Source organism: Schistocerca serialis, chromosome 1 (assembly GCF_023864345.2).
Source record: "Schistocerca serialis cubense isolate TAMUIC-IGC-003099 chromosome 1, iqSchSeri2.2, whole genome shotgun sequence".
Taxonomy (NCBI): domain Eukaryota; kingdom Metazoa; phylum Arthropoda; class Insecta; order Orthoptera; family Acrididae; genus Schistocerca; species Schistocerca serialis.
The window spans coordinates 439,031,698-439,059,164 of NC_064638.1; the positions used below are offsets into that span (position 1 = coordinate 439,031,698).

At 40.0% G+C, this 27,467-nt stretch overlaps 1 protein-coding gene across 1 annotated transcript in view; it reads left to right on the forward strand.

Moving 5' to 3' along the window:
- LOC126472697 (ubiquitin carboxyl-terminal hydrolase 34) overlaps window positions 1–27,467 on the forward strand; it is a 529,852-nt gene that overhangs the window by 302,272 nt on the left and 200,113 nt on the right. The window contains exons 28-32 of the mRNA XM_050099952.1: window positions 2,691–2,902; window positions 3,132–3,530; window positions 10,088–10,291; window positions 11,028–11,200; window positions 17,424–17,590. Coding sequence (XP_049955909.1) covers window positions 2,691–2,902; window positions 3,132–3,530; window positions 10,088–10,291; window positions 11,028–11,200; window positions 17,424–17,590 — 1,155 coding nt within the window. The remainder of the gene's footprint in view (window positions 1–2,690; window positions 2,903–3,131; window positions 3,531–10,087; window positions 10,292–11,027; window positions 11,201–17,423; window positions 17,591–27,467) is intronic.

Sequence of the window (27,467 nt, forward strand, 5' to 3'; positions counted from 1 at the left end):
GATTTCCAGAAGGCTTTTGATAGTTATGTGGCTGAATTCATTGTTTCCTGTCAGAGATATCACAGTTCTTAGTAACTGATAGAAAGTCATCAAGTAAAACAAAAGTGATTTCCGACATTCCTCAAGCTTGTGTTACAGGCGCGCTGCTGTTCCTTATCTATATAAACAGTCTGAGCAGCCATCTTAGGCCATTTGCGGATGATGCTGTCATTTTATCATCTAGTTAAGTCATCAGAAGTCAAAACAAATTGCAGAAATATTTGAAAGAATATCTGTGTGGTGCAAAAATTGGCCGTTGATCCTAAATGATGAAGTGTGATGTCATCCAAATGAGTGGTAAAAGGAATCTTTTAAACTTAAATTACACAGTAGATAGTAAAATCTAAAGGCCTTAAATTCAACTAAATACCTAGGAATCACAATTACAAACCACTTAAATAATTTAAGGCACCGTGCCACACTTGTTTTATGCACCTCTCTTCGACAAGCTTATGCTTGTTTCCATCGCTTAGGTGGAATACGATGCTGCTCTGATGTGGGGCTGACATGGTACTGCAGGTTCTGCCTAGTGTGTCACTGTAAGCGTAGTTGTGCACACTCATTCTGTAATGCAGCTCTCTTATTCACATCTTCCTCAACTCTAGTTGCAATTGTCAGCACTTTGTTATTCACATTGGTGCTCCAGTGGTGATTCTATGCAGGGTGGAGAGGTTTTGTAATTGCTGTATCCTGGAAAATTTGTCTTTTTCACCATTGATTCTTTCTTGTAAGTTCGTATAGTGCTTGATTAGTCTCTGTTGTTTCCCTAATTCCATTATAAACATCACAGTTAAAAGTAATGTTCTTATTCGCCCTCCCAACCTGCCTCTTCCCTATTTCTCAGTCCAACTTACTGATTTTCCCAGACCATTGAACAATACTCAAAAAATGACCAAACAAGGATTTTTAAGCAGCCTCCTTTGTGAGTAAACAACACTTCCTGAGGATTCTTCAGGTAAATCTTAGTTTATCTGCTTTCTCCCATCTTGATAGTTGAGTGATTCCCATGACTGATAACAAATCTTAGAAGTCAGTGAATATTTGACCATTTCATTTGTTTACATTCATTATGTTAAGGATATTTATTTAGAGAGTCAGCTGCCAGTCATTGCACCAAGTGTTGATTATCTACAAGAATTCCTGCATTTCATAACAATTTTCTAATGACTTGAACTTAGTGTACAACTATTGTTGTGGTTGGCAAGAGAGCCAACACCGTTTTACTAAAGGAGGCCGAAATGCACGCGTTTTAGCTCACGCAGGCTGGCGTGAGGTCTGGAACACGACAAGGAAATTAGAACTTAGAAAAACGGACGTAGCTGGTGGAATACTTAACTTTAATCCATTAATGATGAATGTCGGTCTTGACAGTACATGATTCACAATATCAATAGTAACTGATAATGGCGCCTGGCTAGGTCTAGCAAATGACGTAGCTGAAGGCTATGCTAAACTATCATCTCGGCAAATGAGAACGTAAGTAGGCAGTGAACCATCGCTAGCAAAGTCGGCTGTACAACTGGGGCGAGTCCTAGGAAGTCTCTCTAGACCTGCCGTGTGGCGGCGCTCGGTCTGCAATCACTGATAGTGGCGACACGCGGGTCCGATGTATACTAATGGACCGCGGCCGATTTAAAGGCTACCACCTAGCAAGTGTGGTGTCTAGCGGTGACACCACAACTATATCATCTGTCAACATCCTCTGAGAGTTACAAATCTTTTCTCTTGAGTCATTCATATATCATGTGAACAGCAGCAGTGATAGTTTTAAATTGGATAATGTCTCCCCATTAGGAATGACTGGCTGACATTCTGTTTACTCTGTAAATATGTGTTCAATTTGCTAGGTAATGGTGCAAAATACTGTTCAAGCTTTTTCCATACATCAGTAAACAAGGCATCAACTTGGGCTCTGCTATCTACAGCTCTCTGGATTTTGTAAACTCTGTACATCTGAGTTACATATGGCAGATGCTTGCAGAAGCTGTTTTGATTCCTACACAATTTTTTTGTCTCCAAAAAATCGTCTTATTTAAAAAAAATTAACAGTTCCTTGCTCAAATATTAGAGATTAGCTGCCTGTTTCATAGCACTTTTCCTGCATCTTGCTTTTAGTTTCTTCTTTTCTACATACAAATTACGTGGTTTCAGTGTAATGTTTGTCAACTGCTTCTGTAGCTGATGGGCATCATGGCTGACTGCCATGTGGAGGACTTGGGTTCAGTTCCCAGCACTTCCAGGTATTTTTCCCTGGTGATAAGTCTGGAATGGGACCGACTTGTGCTCGTGATGCCAATTGAGAAGATACTTCAGTGAGAAGTAATGGCTCCCAGGTCTCCAAAACTGAAAATGGCAAGGAGAGAGGTGTGCTGATCCCACACCCTTCTGTAATGCATCCAAATGAAGCTATTGGCCGAAGATGACATGGCGATTGGTCAATCCTGATTGGCACGTCTTAGGCCATAGTGACAAAGCTTTTCTTTTTTGAGCTCTGCTTAATGTTTTCACTGATGAATTCATTTTGTTAGTGAATGTAACAAATCGAAATTTTAACACTAGACTATTGTGCTAGGTTGATATAATTTTCATTGTCCCAGCTGTCTTGATTTGTGCCATCATTTTTGATATCACAGAGTTCACATGTCTTACAGAAAGTATAGAAGATCCGCAGAGCTGTGTAATTGATATTGATGGACTTGCAAAGAGGCTTTCTCAATCCATCTTGACACGAGAGTATTTAGAAACAAGACACAACACTGTGGAAGATGATGGTCTCATTGGGCTTCTGAATCTCATGTCAAATGTGCTTAAACATAACCCGCCATTCAAAAACAGCAAAGAAGGGAAAGATTTTCTGATAGAGGTAATTTATAATTTGTTTACATATTGTATTCAGATATTTCCACATTTGTGCATGACAGTCTGAAAATCTATCTTGCATTCTTAAAATGAATATTTTTATCAACATTAATTTTTATGTTTGAGCTTACAATCATGTTGGTAACATATATTAGCTGTAAATTCTGTTTTAATTTGGATATTAATTGTGGAGCCAAGAGATGGAACTGATAGATCTTTTCAATGTCTTTCAGGTTTTTGATCTTCTGTTCGCACTGCCAAATCCACGTAAGCGATATGTACCAAAGTGCAAGTCACAGCTTTCACGATCTTCAGCCTATGACTTGTTGGTGGAACTAGCAAAGGAGTCACCAGGAAACTACCGTATATTACATGAAAAGCTGCTGGAACAACATCGACCAGGACCGCATTCACCATACCCATGGGATTACTGGCCTCATGAAGATGGTCGTTCGGACTGTGGTTTTGTTGGTCTGACGAACTTAGGTGCTACATGTTACATGGCTTCATGCATGCAGCATCTGTACATGATGCCACAGGCACGATCGTCCATTCTGCAGGCTCAGTGTGATGGATCAAGCAAACACGAGATGACTCTTCGAGAGCTACAGCGCATGTTTGCTTATCTTCTTGTATGTATGAAAACTATTTCATTTTCTTTCTGTTGTATTACTTATTGTGTATATGGCTTGACTCAGTTTTATGAAATTTATTTCTCTTAAATTTGGTACTTCCTGTTTGTATATGTATCGTAACATTCATGTGTAACTTATACCTCAGTCCACATCTCTCAAGGCTGTCCTACATATACAGAAGACAGCGTGTGAATGAATGAAGTAACAATAACGTTTAGGAAGGCTGTCTATGATAGGCTAAGGTGCCAAAACTGGTAGAGTAAATAAGGGCCAACCTACAACCATGAAAGCACATATTTATAAACAAGTTGTTTCTGTAATTTAAAGTGAAGAGTCAGTGGCAAGTAAATGTAAAGTTCATTAAAAAGGAATAAGATGGTGTGTCTGAGAGAGGAGTTGGGATAAATACTCCCTTTGTGAGAAAAGTTCCAGGACAGATTTTTCAAAAATATAAAATTGCACTTACAAGCAATAGTTCCTTGTCTGTTTATGCCCATGTTTCTGGAGGTCTTGGAAGCAACCAGTGAAATTTTCAAATGCAAATCAGGGTAACAACATTGAACCGCCTGTTGCAAACGTTTCAAGACTGCGATTAAAGAGTTTGCTTCACTGTTTGACCTGCAAGAACATACTCATGGTGAACTAATCCTTTACTATCAAAGAATTTGATCAACATTGTTTTTGTTCTTGAAAGTTGTTGTTTGACTTTTTGAGGCTGGTGATCCAAGACTCCACCATTCAGCACTTTGACACTTCCTAATGAGGGTCATATTGGTAGCACAGCTTTCATCCCCAGCATTAATTTTTGACAGAAATTTGAGATCATGTCTGCGTCCATCCATTAGTTCAGCAGGGGGAAATTCATCGTCTTTCCTCTCTCTGTTCGTCTGTTTGTGAGACGAGGTTTTGCATAAAGTTTCCGTTTCCCTAAATCTTTGTTAAAATTTTATGACACACATCATGTGATTCAAATTAAGTTCTTCTGATATTGCACGCGCACTTACATGACGGTCTTCTTCAATAATTGCCTTACATGCTGTGTGTTTGCATTGGTATGTGCTGTAGATGGGCAACCAGCTTTGGGAGTGTCTTGCACTGAACCTGCCGCTCAAACATGAGTTCTTGAAAGTGCCTTACCTGCAATGCTTGCGTAATCACTGTCCACATTTCACTAGAGATTTTGCCGAGCGTAATGCAGAATTTAAGTTCATCTTTGCTCATAATCAGCTATCCTTGTATCACTGTAAGTGATGAGCCAAGAACCCAAACAGTGTGTTGCTAAGCACAGCCCTGCCACCTAGTGAGTTTGTGCGGAAACATGGCCAAGATCATTTGAAGAATGCACACATGACATGTAACATAAAAACAACATTTGTTACGTTTTAGTATTGCAAACTCAGAAATAAAACAAATCTGTTCTGGTACTTTTTGACAAAGGGAGTATATATGTTCAGATGTACGTTCACTTCTTTACAAGTTATATAGTAAGAAGGAAATGGAAAGGGGAAGGATAACACACTCACACAAGTGTGCGGCGCACACACACACACACACACACACACACACACACACACACACTCTCTCTCTCTCTCTCTCTCTCTCTCTCTCTCTCTCTCTCTCTCTCTCTCTATGATATACAGCTACTTTGGCCTGACTGTGGGCTCCATATGCGTCTAATGAGAGCAGCTACCTGGGTTAGGTGGTTGGGGTAAGGGGAAGAGGCATGGGTAGCAGGTAGGGATAGCAGGATTGGGATGTGGGAAGATGATGTGCTATTGTGAAAGCAGGCACGGACATGGTGGGGACAGGATACAGAGTTGGTTGGCTGTGTTGGGTGGACCAGCTGTCTGTTGGCCACAATTTGGCAGTGGCCATTCATGCTGGCAGAGAGCTTGTTAGTGTCATGCCCATGTGGAAACCAGCACAGTGGTTGCATCGTATTATGTAGATCAAATGGCTGTTTTCACAGAGAGCCCTGTCTTTGGTGCAGTAGGAGATGCCCGTGACAGGACTGGAATAGGTGGTAATGGGAGGATTCTTCACCAGCGCACCCGCTAACCTACTAGTCTTTTCCCCTTCTCTAAACCTCTCCTACCCCTCTTTCCACCCTCCTTCTCCAACACATAAGACTGATTCTTTGTGCTGTTCCCACCATGTCCCTGATTGCTCACACAGTAGCACATAATCTTCCCCGAGCCCTACCCTGCTATCCCTCCTCCTCATTATGTCTGTCTGTCACTCAGTGCCTCCTCTATCCTTCTCATATTGATGTTATTCCATCCTGGGCTTTGCATTGCATTAACGTTTTGGTCTGTATGTTCATAAAGCAGTACTATAAGAGAGAATATGGTACCCCTCAAAGAGTGTGATCCAAAATATGTTGCTTACACTTTATACAGTGGGAACAGTTATTCTTGCCATGGGATACTTTGTTCTGCTATGCAGAAAGTTGTTGTGATGCCTATGATGAAACACAGGAAGGTCCTACTCAAAATGACAGGTGGCGAGTGCTTGCTTGCTACTACACTAGGATACAAGAACTGAGCCAGCCACTGTGGCCAAGCGGTTCTAGGCGCTTCAGTCCGGAACCACGCTGCTGCTACTGTTGCAGGTTCGAATCCTGTCTCGGGCATGGATGTGTGTGATGTCCTTAGGTTAGTTAGGTTTAAGTAGTTCTAAGTCTAGGGGACTGATAACCTCAGATTTTAAGTCCCACAGTGCTTAGAGCCATTTGAACCATATAAGAACTGAAGCCGATGTAGAAAACTATGTGGAATATTTTACCTGTTTTTTGTAATCTTTCAGAAATAAAGAGATGTTATTGGAGGTAACATGGTCCTTGAATATAACGTGGTCCTCTGTATCACTTGTTTTGAGCAATGCAACAGTCAGAATAATTTATGTGATTATGAATTTCATCATGACTCATACGACTGAAATGGCTAAAAATATATTATTTGAGACTGTATACCGATAATTGAAAGCCCTGGATGGAGCAATACATAAAATAAGGGAAAGGCAGCCACTTACTGGTGCGTGGCACACAGAGAGAAGTAAAATAGTTAGCATTAGCTTTCAAGCTCTTGCTCTTTTTCTCATAAGAGTACAGACATTCACACATACAGACACCCAAGTGTATATGCCCATTGTAGCAGCCGGGGTTAATGGGCATTTACTAGTGCAGTGTTGATGTAGTCAGTCATGGTAACTCATAACTTTGTAACATCATCTTTTTTATTCTCAAGCAGTGGAAAAACTGGTATGGAATAATGACAGTATTATGAAAAGGATAGATTGATGCTTACCATACAGAGGGAACACTGAGTAGCAGATATATACAAAAAAAGACTGCTGTACATTTGAGCTTTTTGCCAAAAGACCTTCTTCTAAAGTAGAAAACAAACACATTCAAACAAGCATTTCGCGTGCGCGTGCCCACACACACACACACACACACACACACACTCACACACACACACACACACACACACACACACACACACACACACACACACACACACGCGCGCGCGACCCTTGAGGCCCATCAGTGGCCAGAGTCAGGGGTCGTGATTGTGTGTGTTTCCTACTTTAGTTGAAGGCCTCTTGACTATAAGCTCAAATGTATAGCAGTCTTTTTGTTGTGTCTGCTGCAGCTCAATGTCTCTCCTTTTGGATTCTTATCCACAAGACAATTAATCATCTTTTTTTTGCTGCTTTCTGAGGACAACAAGCCAAATTCAGTGCTTCATATTCTATTGTTTAGTATCCCTTTGCCAGTATTACTTCAATCTTTCTCATCCACTTTCATGACTTTCAGTACATCTTTTTTTCCCTGTTGTAGATCCTTTCATTTGTGACAGTTTTATTTTAAAACTCCAGCCATCTGTTGCTTCTCTTTCTCTTGTGTCATTCCATTGTAAATCTTTCATGACTGTTTTCCGTCACAACTTGCTGTTGACTCTTTTGCCAGTAAAGTTTGAAAAAGTTGGGTTAATTTAGAGCTGTCTATTTTATGCAAATGACTGGAGATTATAAGTCTCCTCTTTCTTAATGTGTCTGTTATATATTCTATGTTGTAATGAAATTCAACATTATTTTCAATTTCTTGGAGCCCGTTATTTCTGGAGCACATTTTCCTTGTAATTTTCTATTGTTCAATTTGATCTATATCTCATAGTAAAAATTATGAAAAATTTTCTACTTTTGTTAAAAAATTGGTTTTTCTGAGCCACTTGAATCATTACATTTGCTAGACCTTCAGAAAGCACAAGATCAAAAAATTATCACCATATATTTACTGAAAAAACTTTGTTGTTTCCCCCAGCATTGTTGGTTAAATTTTATGTTCTGATAATTTTTTCGTTCAATATTCTTAGGATTTTCTCCAGAATGCAATTAAAGAATACTGAAATTAAATCATCATTTTGTCTTACTCCTGTATTTATTTTCAACAAATTTGATGTTTCATCTGTAAATTGACTTTTTTCTAAGAGACTCAGACATTCAATTTCTAATTTGAATTTAAATCACAATTCCTGGATTACGTTAAGGATTTTCTGTCATCATAGTCACAAGTCCTTTGTTTATCAATGACAGCCATGACTGTATATTGCTGGAAGAAAGAAGGAAAATTATGGTTTAACATAAGTGATGTCATCAGAGGCCAGGCTCAAGGGAAGATGAGGAAAGAATGGTGATGGAAATTAGCCATGACATTTTAAAAAGGAACCATACCAGCAGTTTCCTTAAGCATTTTGGGGAACCATGGAAATCCTAAATCAGGATAAGCAGATGGGAATTTGACCTGCCATACTCCGGAACGAGAGTGAATTGTGCTAACCACTGCACCACTTCGCTCAGGCCATTTAGTATTTCTGGAATTACAGATAATAAATTTTAAATATGCTCTGGAGCAAGATCAACCTTTGGTAAAATCACCTAAATTACTGGCAAATTTCTACCCTTTCCAGCAAAATTTTTGAGAAAATCTTATGAGTATCAAGCAAAAGGGATATGCCTCTGTAGATATTGATGTCTTGTTTGTCACTTTTATTATGCAGTGTGAATGGATGCAATTTTCCATTCTTCAGGGACGTTTTCTGTTTTCCAGGTTTCTTCATAAAGTAATAAAAATTCATTTATAATTGTGAAAGTTCAGATTGTGGAGACATGTATACTGTTGTTGTTGTGGTCTTCAGTGCAGAGACTGGTTTGATGCAGCTCTCCATGCTACTCTATCCTATGCAAGCTGCTTCATCTCGCAGTGCCTTCTGCAACCTACATCCTTCTGAATCTGCTTAGTGTCTCCATCTCTTGGTCTCCCTATTTATCGTCCATGTTTCACTTCCGTACATGGCTACACTAAATACAAATACTTCCAGAAATGACTTCCTGACACTACCGTTATTATTTAGAGTTTTAATAACATCCTTAATTTCACTAGCAGTGGGTGGCACACCGATATCTTTTATGAAACTATGGAAATTCTAACTTTTGCTTCAGTCTTCGACAGCATTGGAGCCAACGCATGTATTTCACAAGTACTTCACTATTTTCAGCACTGTTTAAGCCCACTCTACATTTTTTTCACCTCTGAAGCAAGTCCTTGGTTCTTGATAATGTTTTAATTCTTACTCCTTCTTCTTCCATTTCAAGGAGTCTATTCTGAAACCAAAGGGATGTAACAAAACTATTATCTCCAACTCATTGTTAGCTGACCTGTATCCCATTTTCCAGTTTGGTTGAAATGTAATGCTTGCCATGGCAGGCATACAGGTGATGTCCTTTTGACATGGTCATTCTCTCCCTCTCTTTATTTTTGGTAGTGTCTAACTTCTCTGTCATATTTGTTTTCATGTCTAGTTGTTGTCGTTTTCCTCATGTTGCTCTTTCTCTTAATGCACTCTGCCATTCTGTCCTATTTAGTTTTGTCTGGTGCAAATATTTTCTATGTCATTGATTTCTGTAGTTAGGTTGTGCCAGGTATAAATTATGATTTAATTGTAGGGAGATAGTGATCAGAGTCAGAGTGAACACATATTATTTCTTTAATTTTCATGATTTTTGTCAATTGTTTTTATTTTATTATTATTATTATTATTATTATTATTTTAAATACACGCTACAGTTAGAATTCACTTCAAATTAGATCATCCAAGTTTATGATTTGCTTGGAAAAGATTTTCAGTGATTATTTCAGTTGGAGTGATTTACAGATGCAGAAATCAAGTGACAATTTCAGTACTTTTGTATGCCAGATGTCCCCATATTGCTCTTCAAAATTAGTAAATTAGTTCTCTTTGCGTATTTGTGCGTTGAAATGATTTTAAAATTTCACAGAATGTGATTACTGAATATTAGACAATTTATTCCCACAGTTATTTTGTTTGGCTCAGATTGTTGATGACAATTTACAATTTTACTATTTGAAAGATTGTAGATAGAACACACTTCTTCATCCTCACTACAAAGCTTCTAAAAATGGTGTACTTTTTTTGTAATTATTTGAGTAATAGAACTATGACTGCAAAATGCATTATAAATATGTGTTATAGGAGAGTGAACGAAAGGCATACAATCCACGCAGTTTTTGTAAAGTATATACCATGGACCATCAACCTCTGAATACTGGTGAACAGAAGGACATGGCAGAGTTTTTTATAGACTTGGTTTCAAAACTTGAAGAAATGACTCCTGAGTTAAAGAAACTTGTCAAGACATTATTTGGAGGCGTCATAAGCAACAATGTTGTTTCGCTAGTGAGTATTAATTGCAGTATCAATTTATCTGATACATTAAAAAATTAAATATTGTAATTGGGCAATTACAAAAATTTCATCTCATACACTGTTCATGCATTTTAAGTCTCTTCAAATATCGTTTCCTCAAATTTACTCTAAATTATTTTAATTCTGTTCATCATTCAGAATGTATGTTATTTTGTGTGTTTAATTTAGCGTGTCCAATCTGTGCTTGCCTCCAGAAAACAGAAACTATGTTTTCAATAGCTTAAAATCAGTCCATTTTTTTCGCAGTTTTTGCTACATGGAACACATTTTTCTGAGAGGTACAGTCCACTTGTTTTGTTTTAACATTTAATCCCACACCACCACTTGCCTACAGTCTTGTGTATAATGGTATATAGGGTTTCATTTAGTGTTTCCTATACTTTCTTTGCACTTAAAGTCATTGTTTCAACAAGTTCCTTATTTAATATAACTCAGTGGTTTTTTAAACAGCAAAATCACATAGATGTGCTCATTTCAAACAACATTTTTGAGGTTTAAATCATAAAAACTCAGCTAATGAGTAAGAACCTTAATTTTGTAGTTGAAGGCACAGGTACCAAGTGCCCTTTTTGACTGTATCCATATTATCCTTTATAGAAATAAGTGTTATTGGAGGATATGTAGGAGAGTAAACTGACACGTCTTCAGTGTCAAACATCATTTTCATTTCTGCACAGCAATTTACATTTCCACACTTCTTTCACAGGATTGTGAACATGTAAGTCGAAAGTTGGAGGAATTTTACACTGTTCGTTGCCAAGTTGCAGACATGCGTAACCTGTACGAGTCACTTGATGAAGTTACAGTAAAGGATACATTAGAGGGAGATAACATGTACACATGCTCACAATGTGGCAAGAAAGTTCGTGCAGAAAAAAGGTGAGTAATTTGACATGATAAGAATTTGGATCCTCCACCTATTTGTTTCGAAGAAGGTCAAAATATTAGACCAATTAAAGCTGCATTATCCAGTTAAGTATTATTTGCCATTCTTTGTTTATAACTATCTGTAAACTGTAATACTAAACAGTGGAAAGTGTCCTGGTCAGAATATCAGTAATTATGAAAAGAATAATCAACATAAAGATGACACATTGAGTTGCAGACAGGCACAACAAAAGGACCTATACACACTAAACTTTCAGTGAAAGCCTTCTTCAGAAATGAAAGAAAAGCACACGCAAATTCACACAAGCAGAAACATCTCCTGCACACATGACCACCATCTCTGGCCACTCTAGGCCGGACTTCAACTGTTGCATTAACTGAAAGCAGCAGTGGAAGGAGAAGGGGTAGCAGAGTACAGGTGAGGCAGGGGGAAGAAGAGAGAGAGAAGAGAGAGGTCTGGTGGTGTATGCAGGGTTTATAAGGCAGCAGGAAAATGCTGCCAGGGGCAGTGTTGGGAGGCTCTGGGTGGGGGTTAGGGGACAAGAGTGGAAAAGGAGAGGAACAGTGAGGGGAAAAAAACTGGTGGGTGTGTTAGCAAAAAGCGAGCACAGTAAAGGTGGGGGTCATGAATTGGGAGGAGGTTATAGGATAGAGAGGCAGAAACTGGTGAGTGGAGGATGTGGGGAAGTAGTTTGTTGCAGGTTGAGGCCAAGATAATTTTGGTAGCAGGAGATATGTTGTAAGAATAACTCCCATCTGCACAGTTCAGAAAAGCTGGTGGTGCAGGAAGGATCCAGATGGCCTGGATTGTGAAGTAGCCACTGAAATCAAGCATGTTGTGTGCATCTGCATGTTGTGCCACAGGATGCTCCACTTTGCTCTTTTGCCACAGTCTGGCAGTTGCCATATATCCTGATGGCCAGCTCATTGGTAGTCATACCTGTATTAAAAGCTGTGAAATGATTGCAGCATACTTGGTATATGACATGGCTATTTTCACAGCCTCTGATGGGATAGGAAAAGCCTGTAATATGACTGGAATAGGAAGTGCTGGTGGGTGGATTGGACAGGTGTTGCACCTGTGTCTTAGATAGGGGGTAGGGGTGAGATTCCTATGAAAAGGGATTGGGACTGGGAGTGGCATATGGATAGGTTCGGATGTGCAGGTTGTGTGGATGGTGGAACACCAATTTGGAAGGGATGGAAAGGATCTTAGGTAGGGTGCCCCTAATATCAGAATGTGATAATAGGTAGTCAAAGCCTTGATGAAGAATGTCATTTAGTTGTTCCACTCCAGGGTGGTATTGGGTGACAAGAAGGGGCACTTCTTTGTAGCTAGTTCTTGGGGGTGGTGGGAGGGTTGGCAATGTATAAGTATACAGCACAGGAAATCTGGGGATAGTGCCTGTCTGTGAAGGCCATTGTGAAACCTTAAGCATACTGGCAAAGGGAGCTCTTATCACTGCATATACTTCATCCACAGGTGGCCAGGCTTTAGGAGAGGGATTTTGCAGTGTGGAAGGGATGGCAGCTGTCGAAATGTAGGTACTGTTGGTGATTGTTGGGTTTAATGTGGGCAGAGGTGTGGACGGAGCCACCAGAGAGGAGGTGGTCTGTGTCCAAGAATGTGGCACACGGGGCTGAGGACGACCAGGTGAAGTGGATGGGAGAAAAGGTGTTGAGGCTGTGAAGGAGTGAGAATAAGATGCTTTGGCCTTGAGTTGTGATCATGAAGATATCATCAGTGAATCTGAGCAAGACCAGGGATTTGTGTTTTGGGAGGCAAGGGAGTTTTCCCTCTAGATGGCATATAAACAGGTTGGCATAGGAGGGTGCCATGCGGTGACACAATTTTTTTATACTTTTCCTTCAAGGGAGAAGTAGTTGTGTATTAGGATAAAGTTTGTAAGGTGGATGAGAAATTAGGTAGAGGGTTTGTATTCTGAAGGATGTTGAGAGAGGTAGTTAGTGCTCAATAGCAACAAGACCATGGGCATGAGGTATGTTGGTGTGTAGGGAACTGGCATCAACAGTGACAAGTAGGGATACTGGAGGCAAAGAGGTGGGAGTGGCGGAGAGTTGGTGAAGGAAGTGGTTGATATGGGAGGCTACATTTTGGGCAGTTGTTTGCAGCTGTTGGCCAATGAGGGGTGAAATTCATTCTGTGGGTCACACTAACCAGCTACAGTGTGACATCCAGGATTGATGGATTTGTGGATTTTGGGGAGTGGGTTTGTGAGGTGTCGTGGGGGTGAGGAGGGAAATGGATTCAGAGAGAGGTTCTGGGAAGGGCCTAAGTCCGTATGCAGGGACTGGTGCTTATGTTCGACTTCTGGGCTTGGATCACTCTGGTAGAGTCAGACAATTGGCAAAGGCTTTCTGCCAGGTAGCCACTGTGATTCGTAACGACAGTGATAGAACCTTTATATGCAGGTAGGATGACTAGGTGAGATCTGTCTTGAGGCTGTGTATTGGCTATTCTTTCTTTTGCTGAAAGGTTGGTGTTCTTAGGAAGGGGTTTGGGGAAGGGTGGTGAGGCCAAATGGGAGGTAAGGAATTCCTAGAACATGACCAGGGGGTAGTTTGGTAACTTGTGGGGGGTAGTTTCTACGAGAGTCGTTCAGTAAGTAATACCCACATTTTTTAAACAAGCCATTAATATACCCAGACAAATGTCCTTGTTGGTGCTTCACATTTGATGTTTGTTCTGTGCACCAGTGAAGTTTCGAACAATTCTGGCAGATGGCAGAGCCGTAGTACGGCTTCAAAATGGCATCTACATATGACTCACGTTGCAAGTAGCATGCTGTTATTGAAAAAGCTTGCACAAAAAGAAACTGTGGTGAACATCAGTAAGCATTTGTGAGCAGTGTATGCCGATGCTGTGTTTGATAAGAGTTCAGCTTCGCGATAGGTAAAGAAATTTACAGCCTCAGGAAATGCGAAGCAGAGCTCCATGATCAGCTACGCTCAGGACATCGTGTCACATCCACTGCTCCAGACATGCTGAATCATGCAGATGCGATTATTCATGCCAACTGCCACTTAAAGATTCTCTACAGGAAACACACTTTGAAGATGATGGGAGTGTCAGTCATGCAGCGAAAACATGGCTATGCCTACAGGACAAGAGCTTTTACTAGCAGGGAATACATGCTCTTCCCAGCATTGGTGTAGGGTCCTAGAACGTAATGGAGACTACATAGAAACATAGGACATGGACAAGACATGTTGATGTATATTGTCATCAAATTCTGACTCTTAATAATAACTATGTTCTGAGAAAAAAAAATTGGGGCATTACTTATTGATCGACCCTTGTAGATGACATGTCTCTGTGCCTTGCAAAGACCTTAATATCAACCTAAGATCCCCAGAAGAAACCCCCAGAGCCTCAAAGACAGTAATGTTTCTTGCAATCCATGATGCGCAATGACTAAATAATGAAATGAAGTTCATCCTGTTAGGTACTTAACATTAGCTTGAGAAGTATGTATGTAGTTGTAGATATGTTATATGTTTGCAATTTCTCCCTGTATGGAATTATTATTGAAAGTGGTACTTTTCTACAGGGGCAGTTTTAAGAGATGCATCTAGTTCTCGTGTGTGCTGTGACATACACAATATAATAGTTGCATGTTTTCTTGCAGCATGACAAGAGAAGTGTAAGAGTGTCATATAAATGTTTAACATTAAATATTGTGTGTATAGGCTCACAGTAACAAAGCGAAATACTTGTGAGTGCACAATAAGTTAGTCAACATTACTATTCCAGTTTACAAGAATTATGCGTAGGATAGATTGCTAATCACCATAAAGATCACATATTGAGTTGCAAATAGATGCCAACAATTTTTTAGCCATACCACCCACTTTTGTATCTTTGTTAGTAGTAAAGCTTAATAACTGCCTACCTGTTCCACAGTAAAGGTGATTTACAATGTAGAGGAGTAACTTTATTTTAATAGTATTTATAAAGCCGGCTAACACTGATCTGTATCAGGCTACGTGAAAATTTCTGCCCCTCTAACTGTGCACTGCTGTGGTCAGCAGCAGATGTGTGAAAATCGTGTGGGGAAACACTTGTTAACTGAAACTGTCACGTGTAAAGTGCATTGAACAAGGTGTGAGTAAATTGTGTACATCTGTGTGGATGTGAAGGACAATGGATTATCTCTTGTGTATCCAGTAGATTATTGGTTTCATATTTTTGCTCTAGTGTTCGTTATCTTGTATTTAAACTGGAATCTTTGTGTCATTAATTTAAATTTTGTAAAAAAAGCTATTGCTCAGTAGAATTTTGATTAGAGCTTCTGATAAAAAAGAAGTTTTTTATTTTGAGATACATAACACTGAGTTGCATTTAGGGTGAGATAAATTATGTTGGCTGAAGTGCTTCCTCCAACAAGGCCCCAGCCAGTTCTTACTATCCTTGTTGGTCTGAACAGCTATTTCTAACAGCCCTGCAATTGTGGAGACATTACATAACTTTGAGACACTGCATAGCAGCAGATAAAAAGTGTTCCTATTATATTTTACTGCTTATAATAATTTTCTCACTCTACACATTCATGCTACCCTATGCCTATTTCTGTTGGAGTAGGTAAATTGTTACGCAGTATTTTTGTACCTGGCAAATTTACTATTATCACAAGATTCTCAAAAACATCTCTCTAATTATGTGCATTAGTAAATTTTGTTGTTGTTTTTGTATTGTGTTGGCAGGGACTTGTATTTTTGATTTGCTGTGTACAATATCAAGGAAAAAATATTTGAACTAAGAAAGAGATGGCATTGGCATCAATAAAATCTAGTTTTCATTATGTTAGTACATGAAGCACAGTAAGGTAAATCAAGTATAACTTGAGGGACATAATAGTTTCATTTATATGGATTTTTAAGTACCTCTTTGCCTTGCTTTCAAATTGACAATGTGGAATACTGTGGCATCATAAAATATTTTGTTTCGAGCTGTTTATAACAAATGGAAAATTTCTCCAGAATTGGTGGATGTTTGCAAGGAATCTACTGCTTCATTTTCAACCATTACAAAATGGTTGCTTGAATTCAAATGTGGCCATACATCTCATGAATATTATCCATATGAAGGAAGTTTTAAAACTGCAACAAAAGGTATAAATATCGAGAACGTTAACAAAGTGGTGCTGGATGATCAGGTGTTAAAGGTGTGTGGTGTAGCTGATGCCATAGGCAAATCAAAGGAAACAGTATTTGACAGGAATGAATTGGCTGTGGGAAAGCTTGGTATGAGATGGTGGACATTTTTTCTGTACTGACCAAACACAGGTATGGGAAAAAATCTCTCAGTAATGTTTTGATGTATTTAGAAAGAATTAATTTAAATTTGAGCACACATTTGTTACTGTTGGTTAGAGATGAGTCTACCACTTCAATTAAGAAATGTTTTCAAGGTTGTGAATGGAAGCTGATGACCCTGCACAAAAGAAGGCTGGAGTTGCTTTCTTATTGGATGCATTGTTAAGGATGAAAGGATAACTAGTGATTACTGTACAGGTCTTCTGGAGCAAGTGGCTGCTTGATAAAAAAAGGATAACAAAAGAGGTCATGATGTCAAATGAAAAAAAAGAGCAAGAAAACATTTGCCATCAGAACAGTTCACCTGCTGACTGTGGTGTGAAGGCAGTGGGAAAACAAAAAGATTTGAATTCTAAATTCTTTGTATGCCCACACCGTTCATCAGATTTTACAGCCTGCATCTAAAGAAATAAGTGGCTGTGAAAATGTTTTGAACCCACAGCATTGCACTTTGCAGAAACAACCTTTGGAGACTGAATGTTGGACAATGTGTGTTTCCCTAAAAGGTGGCTATGCCAAAAAATTTGCACTTTTTACTTGTAGAACATAAGATTTGAGTCCTAGTCATTACCAGTTTACAGCCATTTACCTTTCCATTGCAGAGAGGTTTACTCTTTTCTACAATACTTTTTGCAGAATAAAAGGTTACTTTTAAATTCTCTTTTCGCTTAGCAGCACTTTAAGTAAAATACTAGCAGCATGTTCATAACATATTAATGAATGCAAACAATTTTCCAATGTTTTCAACACTTTCAACATTGCCTGTAGTTGTTTCTTATAAAATTTGAGTTTTGCCAATGGTCATTATGTTGAAAAATATGTAGCTTCCTGAAAAACCTGTGGAGGTTGGTTTTCATGTGAAACTTTTATTTTTCAGGGCATGTTTTAAGAAGCTGCCTCATATCTTGTGCTTCAATACTATGCGTTATACATTCAACATGTCAACAATGTTGAAAGAGAAAGTCAATACCCATTTTTCCTTTCCATTGCGACTGGATATGTCAGGCTATGTTGAGAAACATCTGATGCCTCAACATTATCAAGGTAATCCACACATAATGTATTCTTATCATTTCATGATCATGTGCCTTGGATTTTTGTTATAAAAGTACTGGAATAATTAGTGTTCATCATTATTCATATTTTCTTCTGTGTGTCTTTTCCATAAAAATTAGTGTATTAAACAACCGGGAAAGACCAGCGTGGAATAACAATAAGATTATGAAAAGAATAGGGTGCTGCTCACCATATAATGTGTGTGGTGAGTGGCAATTTTCCTTTACTTTATATTAGATTAGATACACAGTTTGTTCCATAGACACACAATGAGGAGATCCTCAAGGATATGAATCTTTGCTTATTTTCTGGTTTATGTCCTGTTTAGTCAAGATGGTAATGAACTGGATATAGTGAGGTTGCAGTACAGATTATGAAAGAAACAGAAATATTTTTAAAAAAGTTGAATGAAATAATTGCTTGTAATAAGCAGAATAACATAGCACCCTGCCACTTCCCCTAATAATTATTTCCACTTTCAGAAAGTTCATAAATATGATGGGACATTGAAAAAAGTGCCAAATGATGATTCATGTATTTATTGTATTCATTCATCTGTTTTGTTACAAATTTGACATGCTTAACTGAATTTCACATTATTTTATTTAAACTTCGCTGTAATAAAGATGAATTTGTCTGTGCTGCTATTATTAATGATTTTGTATAAAAAAGAACTTAATTTATCAACTAGACTAATCAAAAAAAGTTGCTGGACACCCCTTTTAACATTGCAGATATAACATTCTCATCAATCTCATAATGCTGTTACATCAGCAGCAGCCTGACCAGTCCCTTCTTGAACAATAGCATTCTTCATTATCCTCTGTCAAAGTATATTGTGTACACTTTTGTTACAACACCAAAAGCAGGTGAAAAATTGTGTCATTAAAGTGGCTGCCAGTTGGCTTTTGATGAGGAGTTCTTATCGTTGCTACAGCTCTGATGCGTGGAGCTCATGCAGGTAAATGCAGTACAGTTCAGGATCTCTTTCAACATGTGTAAAGTTCTCACAATATGGGACTGAGGAGCCTAGTTTCAAAGACCACAAAGTAAAGCATTTTATAAAACTGAACTTTAAAGTAATATGAGATCTCGTGTCAGCAATAGATAACTTCACCTAAACATACATTATAAAACCACCTACAAACAACAGACAAATAGATCTAAAATCAGCAATTAATTTCATAAGATCCAAATATGGAGATTAGTGTCTTTGAAAACTAAGCTTATTTCATGTAAATAATTTAGGCGTGAAGAAGACCACTAGACAACTCTCTCTGTTCCTACTCTCTTCTACTCCTGAACTATTTTAATTCTGCCAGAACGTTCCATGCTGTACATATCTGTTTTATTTTTATTATATATTTAAAATAGATGTTTTCTTTAATTTCCACGTATGTCATAGTAGGATGGAAGTGTATAAACAGTTATTGAAAACAAATGGTCATGGGAAACATAGACTGTTTGTTGCAAGGCTATACTCACAACAAAGAGGAGGCATTGTGTTGCAGACAGGCACAAGGAAAAGACTACTAAACATTTAATCTTTTGGTCAAAAAGTACTTATTCTGAAATTAAACACACACACACACACACACACACACACACACACACACACACACACAGACAAGCAGCTACTGTCTCTGCCTGCTGGGGCCTGAGAATCACTCCTGCATCTGTCATGTGCAGTAATGTAGAACGTGTGGTAGTAAGGAGGAAGCATGGGGTGGGAAGTATAATATGGTAGGGGTGGGGGAAAATGTGTGCTGTTTTTGGTAGTGTGTAGGGATATTGTGGGGATAGGATCGGCTGCTAAGTACTGAGTCCAGAAGCTGTGATCAGGGTTTCGGAGGGTGGGGGAGGGGGGGACGTATAGATGAGAGAAGATTGTAAAACTGTAGGTGTGTTAGGGAAAAGGAGGCATGTGTAGTGATGGAGTAGAAGCACGGTAGGGGATTGGTGGTGGGGGGTTACAGGAATTGTAGGATATGTTGGATGGAGAGTTCCCAGCAGCATAGCTTAGACAAGCACATGTTGGTAGGGGGTATCCAGATGACACAGACTTTGAAGCTGTCATTGAAGTGGTGCACATTATGTTGGATTGAATGTTGAACAACTGGGTGGTGTGGTCCAGCTGTCTCTCGGCTACAATTTGTCAGTGGCCATTCATTTAAAGACAGCTTGTTAATTCTGATGTCCACATAGTAAGCAGCACAGTGGTTGCAGTTTAGTTTGTAGATCACATGACTGTTTTTACAGGCAGTGCTGCCTGTGGCTATATGGAAGATGCCTGTGACAGGTCTGGACTAGATGGTAGTGGGAAGATGTGTGAGACAGCTTTTGTATCTAGGTCTGTTGTGGGGATATGAGCCAGAAGGCAACGGGTTGGAGGAGGGATGTAAGAAGGGTGCACAAGGACATTGTGTGAGTTTATTGGGTGGTGGAATACCACTGTGGGAGAGGTGGGGAGGATAGTGGGTAGTATATACCTCGTTTCAGGGCATGATGAAAGTTGAAATCCTGGTGAAGAAAGTGATTCAGTTGCTCCAATCCTGGGTGTTACTAAGTCACCAGAGGAATGATTGATTGTGGCTGGACAATGGGTAGATGGGAGGTGGTAGATGACTGGAGGGAGAAGGCACAGGAGATCTATTCCTGGACAGAATTGAGGAGGAGAGGGGGTTAATTTCTGTCTCTGAAGGCCTCAGTGAGATCCTTGGCATACTTTCAGATGGGCTACTTGTCACTATGAATACGAAGCCCGTGAGTGGCTTGGCTGTATGGAAGGGACTTCCTCATATGGAGTCAGTGGTAGCTGTCGAAGTAGAGGTATTTCTGATGGTCAGTAAGTGTGATGTGGATGGAGGTATTGATGTAGCAATCCTTGTGGTGGTCAGCATCAAGGAAGATCCCACTAAAGAGTTCATCACTCTTTGGTGATTTCGTGACTAGCTACCATGGGGCTCCAGCTTTGCAGCACCTCTCCCTTTCCATGCTGCATGTCTGTCCTGCTGTTCTTTTTTCCCTCCCTTGGGGAACATGTCTTGGGTATTTTGGGGCATATATTCTACATTTTAATAGCCTGACATCAGAAAAGCCCCTCATCTGCTTTTCTGTGTTCTCCATCTCATACCCTTCCTCTACTTCACCGTTTGAGATTCCTCTATGTTTCCTCTTCCTCCCTGTGGGCTCCTGAAGGCTGGCCCACATGTTTTATGCGTAACAGGTGACTGGGTAATGTGTGATTGTGAGCCTCGGGTCGACAGGTTGGGTTCGCATGTACCCACTGATACAGGCCAGGCCCAGGGAGGGATGATTGCCTGAGGTGTGACTCTCCCAAATTGCCAATTGGTCCCTCTATCAGAAATTAGGGAGGTGTGACCTGAGGTGTGAACCATCACCTAAGACGGGAGAGCGCCCCACCGAGGCAGCCCCCAGTTGGAAGGAGCGTACCATTGGATACGCTGACAATCATTTTTTCGCACTGAGCCACTCATCTTCACCTCTGTCTGTGTCTACTGAATATAAATGGAATGAGGCTAAAGATTCAAAGACTTTTCCAGCCGCACCTTGGGTCCTTATGGTATCATGCACCGAAGGATGTCAGTCCTTTGCTATGATTAATTCATTTATTATACAGAAAGGCGTTGATGCAGTTGCTGGCCCTGCAAAATCTTGCTCTTGTTTATGTAACAGGGCCTTGCTTTTGGAGACCAATAGTGATTTTCAAGCCCAACAAATGCTTACAGCTTCTCTCCTCCATGGCTATTCTGTTGTGTCAAGGCCCATTGAATGCTGAAGTCTTCATGTGGTGTTATTTACACTAGGCCACTTGATTGCCTGACCGAGGGAGAAATCCAAACTTACCTCTGATAAGGGCATCACTGCAGTTCATCAGGTAATGAAAATGGTTGATGCCACCTTAATTCCTACATGCCCTCTTTTTCTCACTTTTGATCAAGTAGTGCTTCCTTCGAAGACCAAAGCTAATGATGAAGTCATCACCGTCGAACTGTACATTCCAAACCCGATGTGTTGCTGCTAGGGTCAGTGTTACAACCACACTTGAATGTCATGTAAAAACACTGCCAAATGTGTTACTTATGGTAGGGACCCCTCACAAGTGTGATTGCCTGCCACCTCCCCGCTATAACAATTGTAACGTAGACCATACTGCCTCATCCCATGGGTGCCCCATGTATCTCAATGAGTGGGATATCCAGGATATCTGGGTTTAGGGAAAAAGTACCTTTCCCTGTTGCTCACAAGTCGTTGGCTAATTGAAAGCCCTGCGTTTTACCATGTGGCACTTAACAGTACCGTTCTAGCTACCCCTTGCTCCACAAAGGACATAGCCACACAGACGTGCAACCTCAAATTCAGCACTACAGCTATAAAATTGCCCTATCACAATAGCATCCCCATCTCCTTTTCCAGCTCCGCAAGAAGCCACCAAATATTCACCCCTGGTGGTGAAATCCCATGCTTCACAACTGGCAGGCCGGAAGGACAAAAGGAAATTAGAAACTTCAGGGAAAATCTTCAGCAGTTAGACTGGGATGAGGTGTACAAGGAACCTGATGCTAATTTAAAATGTAACTTATTTTATGATACACTTGTAAGAGAATTTGAAAACTAATTCCCCAAGAAAGTAGTTAAATCTAATTATAAGAAACCATGCAGGAAACCTTGGCTTACTAAAGGAATAAAAATATCTTGTAACCGCAAAAGGGAACTCTATCTAACAACAAGAAAGAGTAATAACAGCCAAATATTATAAAAACTACTGTGATACATTAAGAAAGGTTATTAAAAAGTCCAGAAGCATGTGCAACGTGTCTGAGATTAATACCTCTGCTAACAAAATCAAAACAATTTGGAATATTATTACAAGGGAGACAGGGCAACCGAGAGTACAGAATGATGGCATTACCATCAAAATGAATGGAAACTTGACAAACAACAAGCCGGAAGCCAAAAACATTTTGAATAATCATTTTTTAAATGTTGTAGAGAAAATAGGATCTAAATGTTCTTTAGAAGAAGCAAGGCAGTTAATGGAAGAGGCCTTACCCACACAATTTGATACAATTGAAATTCCACCCAACTCTCCTTCTGAAAGTAGGATGATGATAAACTCTCTCAAGAATAAAAGCTCACATGGAATTGATGGCATTTCCACCAGGATAATAGATTCCTAACCACCTATGTAATAGCTCTCTGAAGCAGAGTATCTTCCCAGATAGACTGAAGTATGCCATTGTTAAACCACTGCGTAAAAAAGGGGATATGTCTGATGTCAACAACTATCGTCCAATCTCTCTTCTGACTGCCTTATCCAAAATTCTTGAAAAAGTAATGTATTGTACAGTAGCTTCACACCTTTGTAAAAATAGTTTTAACAAAATGTCAGTTTGGTTTCAAAAGGTTTTTCAACAGAAAATGCTATATATACTTTCACTAATGAAATATTAAATGCTCTGAGTAACCAGAAGTCATCCGTTGGGATTTTTTGTGATCTCTCACAGGCTTTTGATTGTGTAAACCATGAAATACTTCTAAATAAGCTCAAGTACTGTGGTATGAATGGGACAGCACTCAAATGGTTTAAATCTTACCTAACTGGAAGAGTGCAGAAAAGTGAAATAAGCATTTCACATAATATGCAAAAAAACTGGTGATTTCTCAAACTGGGGAACAATCAAGAATGTGGTGCCGCAAGGTTCGATCTTGGGTCCTCTGCTGCTCTTAATATATATTAATGACTTGCCATTCTATATTCACGAAGATGCAAAGCTGGTACTTTTTGCCTATGATACATGTATAGCTATCACAGCCAACAGACAAGAATTAACTGATGAAATTGTAAACAATGTTTTTCAGAAAATCATTTAGTGGTTCTCTGCAAATGGGCTCTCATTAAACTTTGACAAAACACAGTATATACAGTTCCACACAGTAAACAGAATGACACCATTAGTAAATATAGACTGCGATCAGAAATAGGTAGCTAAGGTAGAATATTCAAAATTTCTAGGTGTATGTATTGATGAGCTGAAAAAAACTGGAAAAAACACACTGAACATCTGCTGAAATGTTTGAGTTCAGCTACTTTGCTATTAGGTTCATTGCAAATTTTGGCGATATACATCTCAATAAATTAGCTTACCACGCCTATTTTCATTCTCTCCTTTCGTATGGCATCATATTCTGGGGTAAGTCGTCATTGAGTAAAAGGGTGTTCATTGCACAAAAGCGTGTAATCAGAATAACTGCTGGAGCTCATCCAAGATCATCCTGCAGATACTTATTTAAAGAGCTAGGGATCTTCACTGTAGCCTCAAAATATATATATATATATATATATATATATATATATATATATATATATATATTCACTCATGAAATTTGTTATTAACTATCTGAATGAATTCAAAAGTAATAGCAGTGTACATGGCTACAATACTAGGAGAAAGGATTATCTTCACTACTCAAGGTTAAATCTAACTTTGGCTCAGAAAGGGGTAAATTATGCTGCCACAAAAGTCATTGGTCACTTACCTAACAGCGTCAAACGTCTGACAGATAGCCATATTGCATTTAAAAGGAAATTAAAAGAATTTATTAATTGCAACTCCTTGTACACATTAGATTAAATTTTGGATATAGTAAGTGGGTAATTTCCCCACTCCCCATAAAAAAAATTAACTGTCTTGTAATATTTTGTGTAGTGTAATATCTTGTATAGACACCTTTTATTAACCTGACACATTCCACATCATTACGAAGTGCCGTATTCATGATCTATGGAACAAGTACTAATCTAATCTAATCTAGTCTAATCTGTACTCCTGTGAAGTCTTGCAACATCCCTCCAGCCAACAAACATCAGAGTCTTCATCTATCAGTTGTAAAGGCTCTAGGAAATCATAGAAAGACAAATGGTCTCCTCCTTTACCGACACTGCGATCCTTTCCAGCAGTGCTGCCATGCGATATCCTCACCCGACCAACCTTCATTTCGCTGTTGTGCACTACTGACAGTTTTTCTGCACTGGAATCTGAGGGCAGACCCAGAACGAATACTGACACCTCTGTAGATCTCATGGAACAGTATTCTCCAGCCTCTGCATCCTGTAGCAGTGAGTCTTTGGAGACCGGCACTCGGCAGCCACTGATGTGACAACCCTTCATTTTTTCCCACCTCCCCTTTATCCTTCATGACTGTCCTCCAGTGGAACATTCGTCGTATTAGACCCAACAAGGAGGAATTATGACTGCTCTTAGAATCATAGCGTCCACTTGTTTTCTGCCTCCAGGGAACAAAATAGGTTCCTAGCAATCTGGTCTGCTTTGACATTACCCCCGAGGACAGCATTCCCCCTCATGAGGGGAGTCATGCTGCTCATCCAGGATGGCGTTCATAATCCAACCATGTAATTGAACACACGGCTGCAAGCTGTTGCCCATTCACATTTTCCTTTCTCACTTACCTTTTCTCTTTGTAACATCTACATCCCTCCATCATTCGGTATCACCAGTGCGGACTTCCTCCAGTTGAGTGGTCATCTCCATCACCCCTTTTTAGTGCTTGGTGACTTTAATGCACACCATCCTCTTTGGAGTTCTTCCTGTCAGTCAACTCAACTTCATCTGCCTTAACACTAGAGCACCCACGTTCCTTTCAGACTCGATGCACACCTATTCCCATTTGGACCTCTTGTTCTGCACTGCCCAGCATGCCCGTCATCTTGAGTGGTCCATTCTCTGTACTACATTTTCCCAGTCTGATGTCCATGTAGAATATCTTACAAACGTTATCCTTCCTGCTGCAGATTGTTCCATTCCTTGCACATCATCTTTACCGCATTGTGTCCCAGACCCTGAGGCTTGCCATGGCGCAATTTGCGCACGGAAACATGCTCTCCACATTTTTAACTGTCATCCTACGATGGTGAAATGTATTCGTTATGCACAGTTGCATGCACAGTGTTGTCACATTCTCCAGGATAGCAAAAAAGCTAGCTGGGTTTCATTTACTTGTTTTTTTAACAGTTCACTCCCTCTTCCGTCATGTGGGCCAAACTGTGATGGCTTTCTGGGACCGAGGTCCATTATCAATTTCTGGCAGGTCCATTGCAGATGATGTCATTGTGGACTCCTTTGCTATCTCCAACACCTTAGGCCGCTATTTTGTGGAGATTTCGAGCTCCACCCACTATCACCCTGCCTTCCTCCATTAGAAAAGAGTTGAGGAGGCTGGGGATATGCCCTTCTCCTTAAAGAATTGTGAAAGCTTCCATACCGACTTTACTGTGAGGGAGCTAGAACACTCTCTTACTTCATCATGATCTGTTCACATTCAGATGTCGCAGCACCTTTCTCTTGTGGGGGAGTAGTTTCTACTTCATACGTACAATTGTATCTAGGCATATGGCACATTTCCTAGTCACTCACTTGAAGCCACTGTCATCCCGATAACTAAGCCCAATAAGAACAAACACCTTCCTTCTCGCTACTGCCCCACTTCTCTCACCAGGTATGTTTGCAAGGTAATGGATCATATGACTCATGTGCAGCTGGTGTGGTGGATCGAGTCTTGCAATTTTCTGTTCCTTGGATTTTGAGCATGCCATTCTGCAGTTGACCATCTTGTCACTTTGTCAACCCATGTCGTGAACAGTTTTCTGTAGAAGTGCCAGAATGCGGCCTTGTCGGACACCTTTATCCAGGAAAACTCGGTGCCTCAAGCCTCTGTCCTGAGGTTTGTCCTCTTTGCTGTAGCTATTAACACTATAACAGCCTGTATCCCGCAGCCATCTCTGGCTCCCTTTTTGTCGAAGATTTTGCAAGCTATTGCAGTTCTCCATGGGCTTGTCTCGTTGATCGACATCTTCTGTGATGCCTTCTTCATCTTTACTTGTAGAGCATCAACAGTGGCTTTCACTTTTCCAGTGACAAAACTTTTTGTATGAGAATCTGGTGGCGCAAGGGGTTTCTTCCACTGTCTTTACATTTTGGACGTGTTGCTTTTCCATTTGCTGAAATGCCAAAATTCCTGCAACTCGTGCGTGATAGGAAACTTTCTTGGTCCTCCCACGTGTCTTACCTGGCCGCCCACTGTACCTGGCCCCTCAGTGTCCTATGTGTCCTCAGCAGTACCTCCTGTGGAGTGGTTTGGACCACCCTCCTCTGATTGTACATTTGTACTGATCCCCTGTCCATTTGAAAGTAGACTATGGATGTTTTGTTTATGCAGCTGCACATCCATCGGTCTTACACCTTATAAATACAATCCAGTAATGGAATCCGTTTGGCCACTGTCACCTTTTACACTAGTCTGGTTGAGAGTCTCTGTGCAGAAGCCGCCGAACTACCCCTCTCATATCAGCATGATGTTCTCCGCAGCAGATACACAACATGCTGATTGTCTGCCATGCCTGGACACCCATCCTGTGCCTCCTCCTTTAATGACTCCTTTGACTGCCAGTGTCAGGCGCATCCTTCTTCCCTGCTACCTCCTGGAGTTGGCTTTTGTCTGCTGCTCCTGCAGCTTAATTTCATGCTATCTGCCACTCTTGTGATGGCTGTGAACCCTTCACAATCTTGACATTGTGCACCAGCCCGTGTTCACCTTCGATTTCATTTGCTTCCTAAGGAAATTGCTCCAGATTCAATCTATCATTATAAGTTTCTTGACTTTCACACATAATGTAGTAATACTACCTTTATGTTCACTGATGACTCTTGGACTGCCCATGGTGTCATGTGTGCCGTCATCATTGTTACCAATTAAAAAAAAAAAAGAAATGAAATGAACGTGTGGCATTGTTGGCCAGGAGGCGTCATCCGGGGAAGTCTTATTT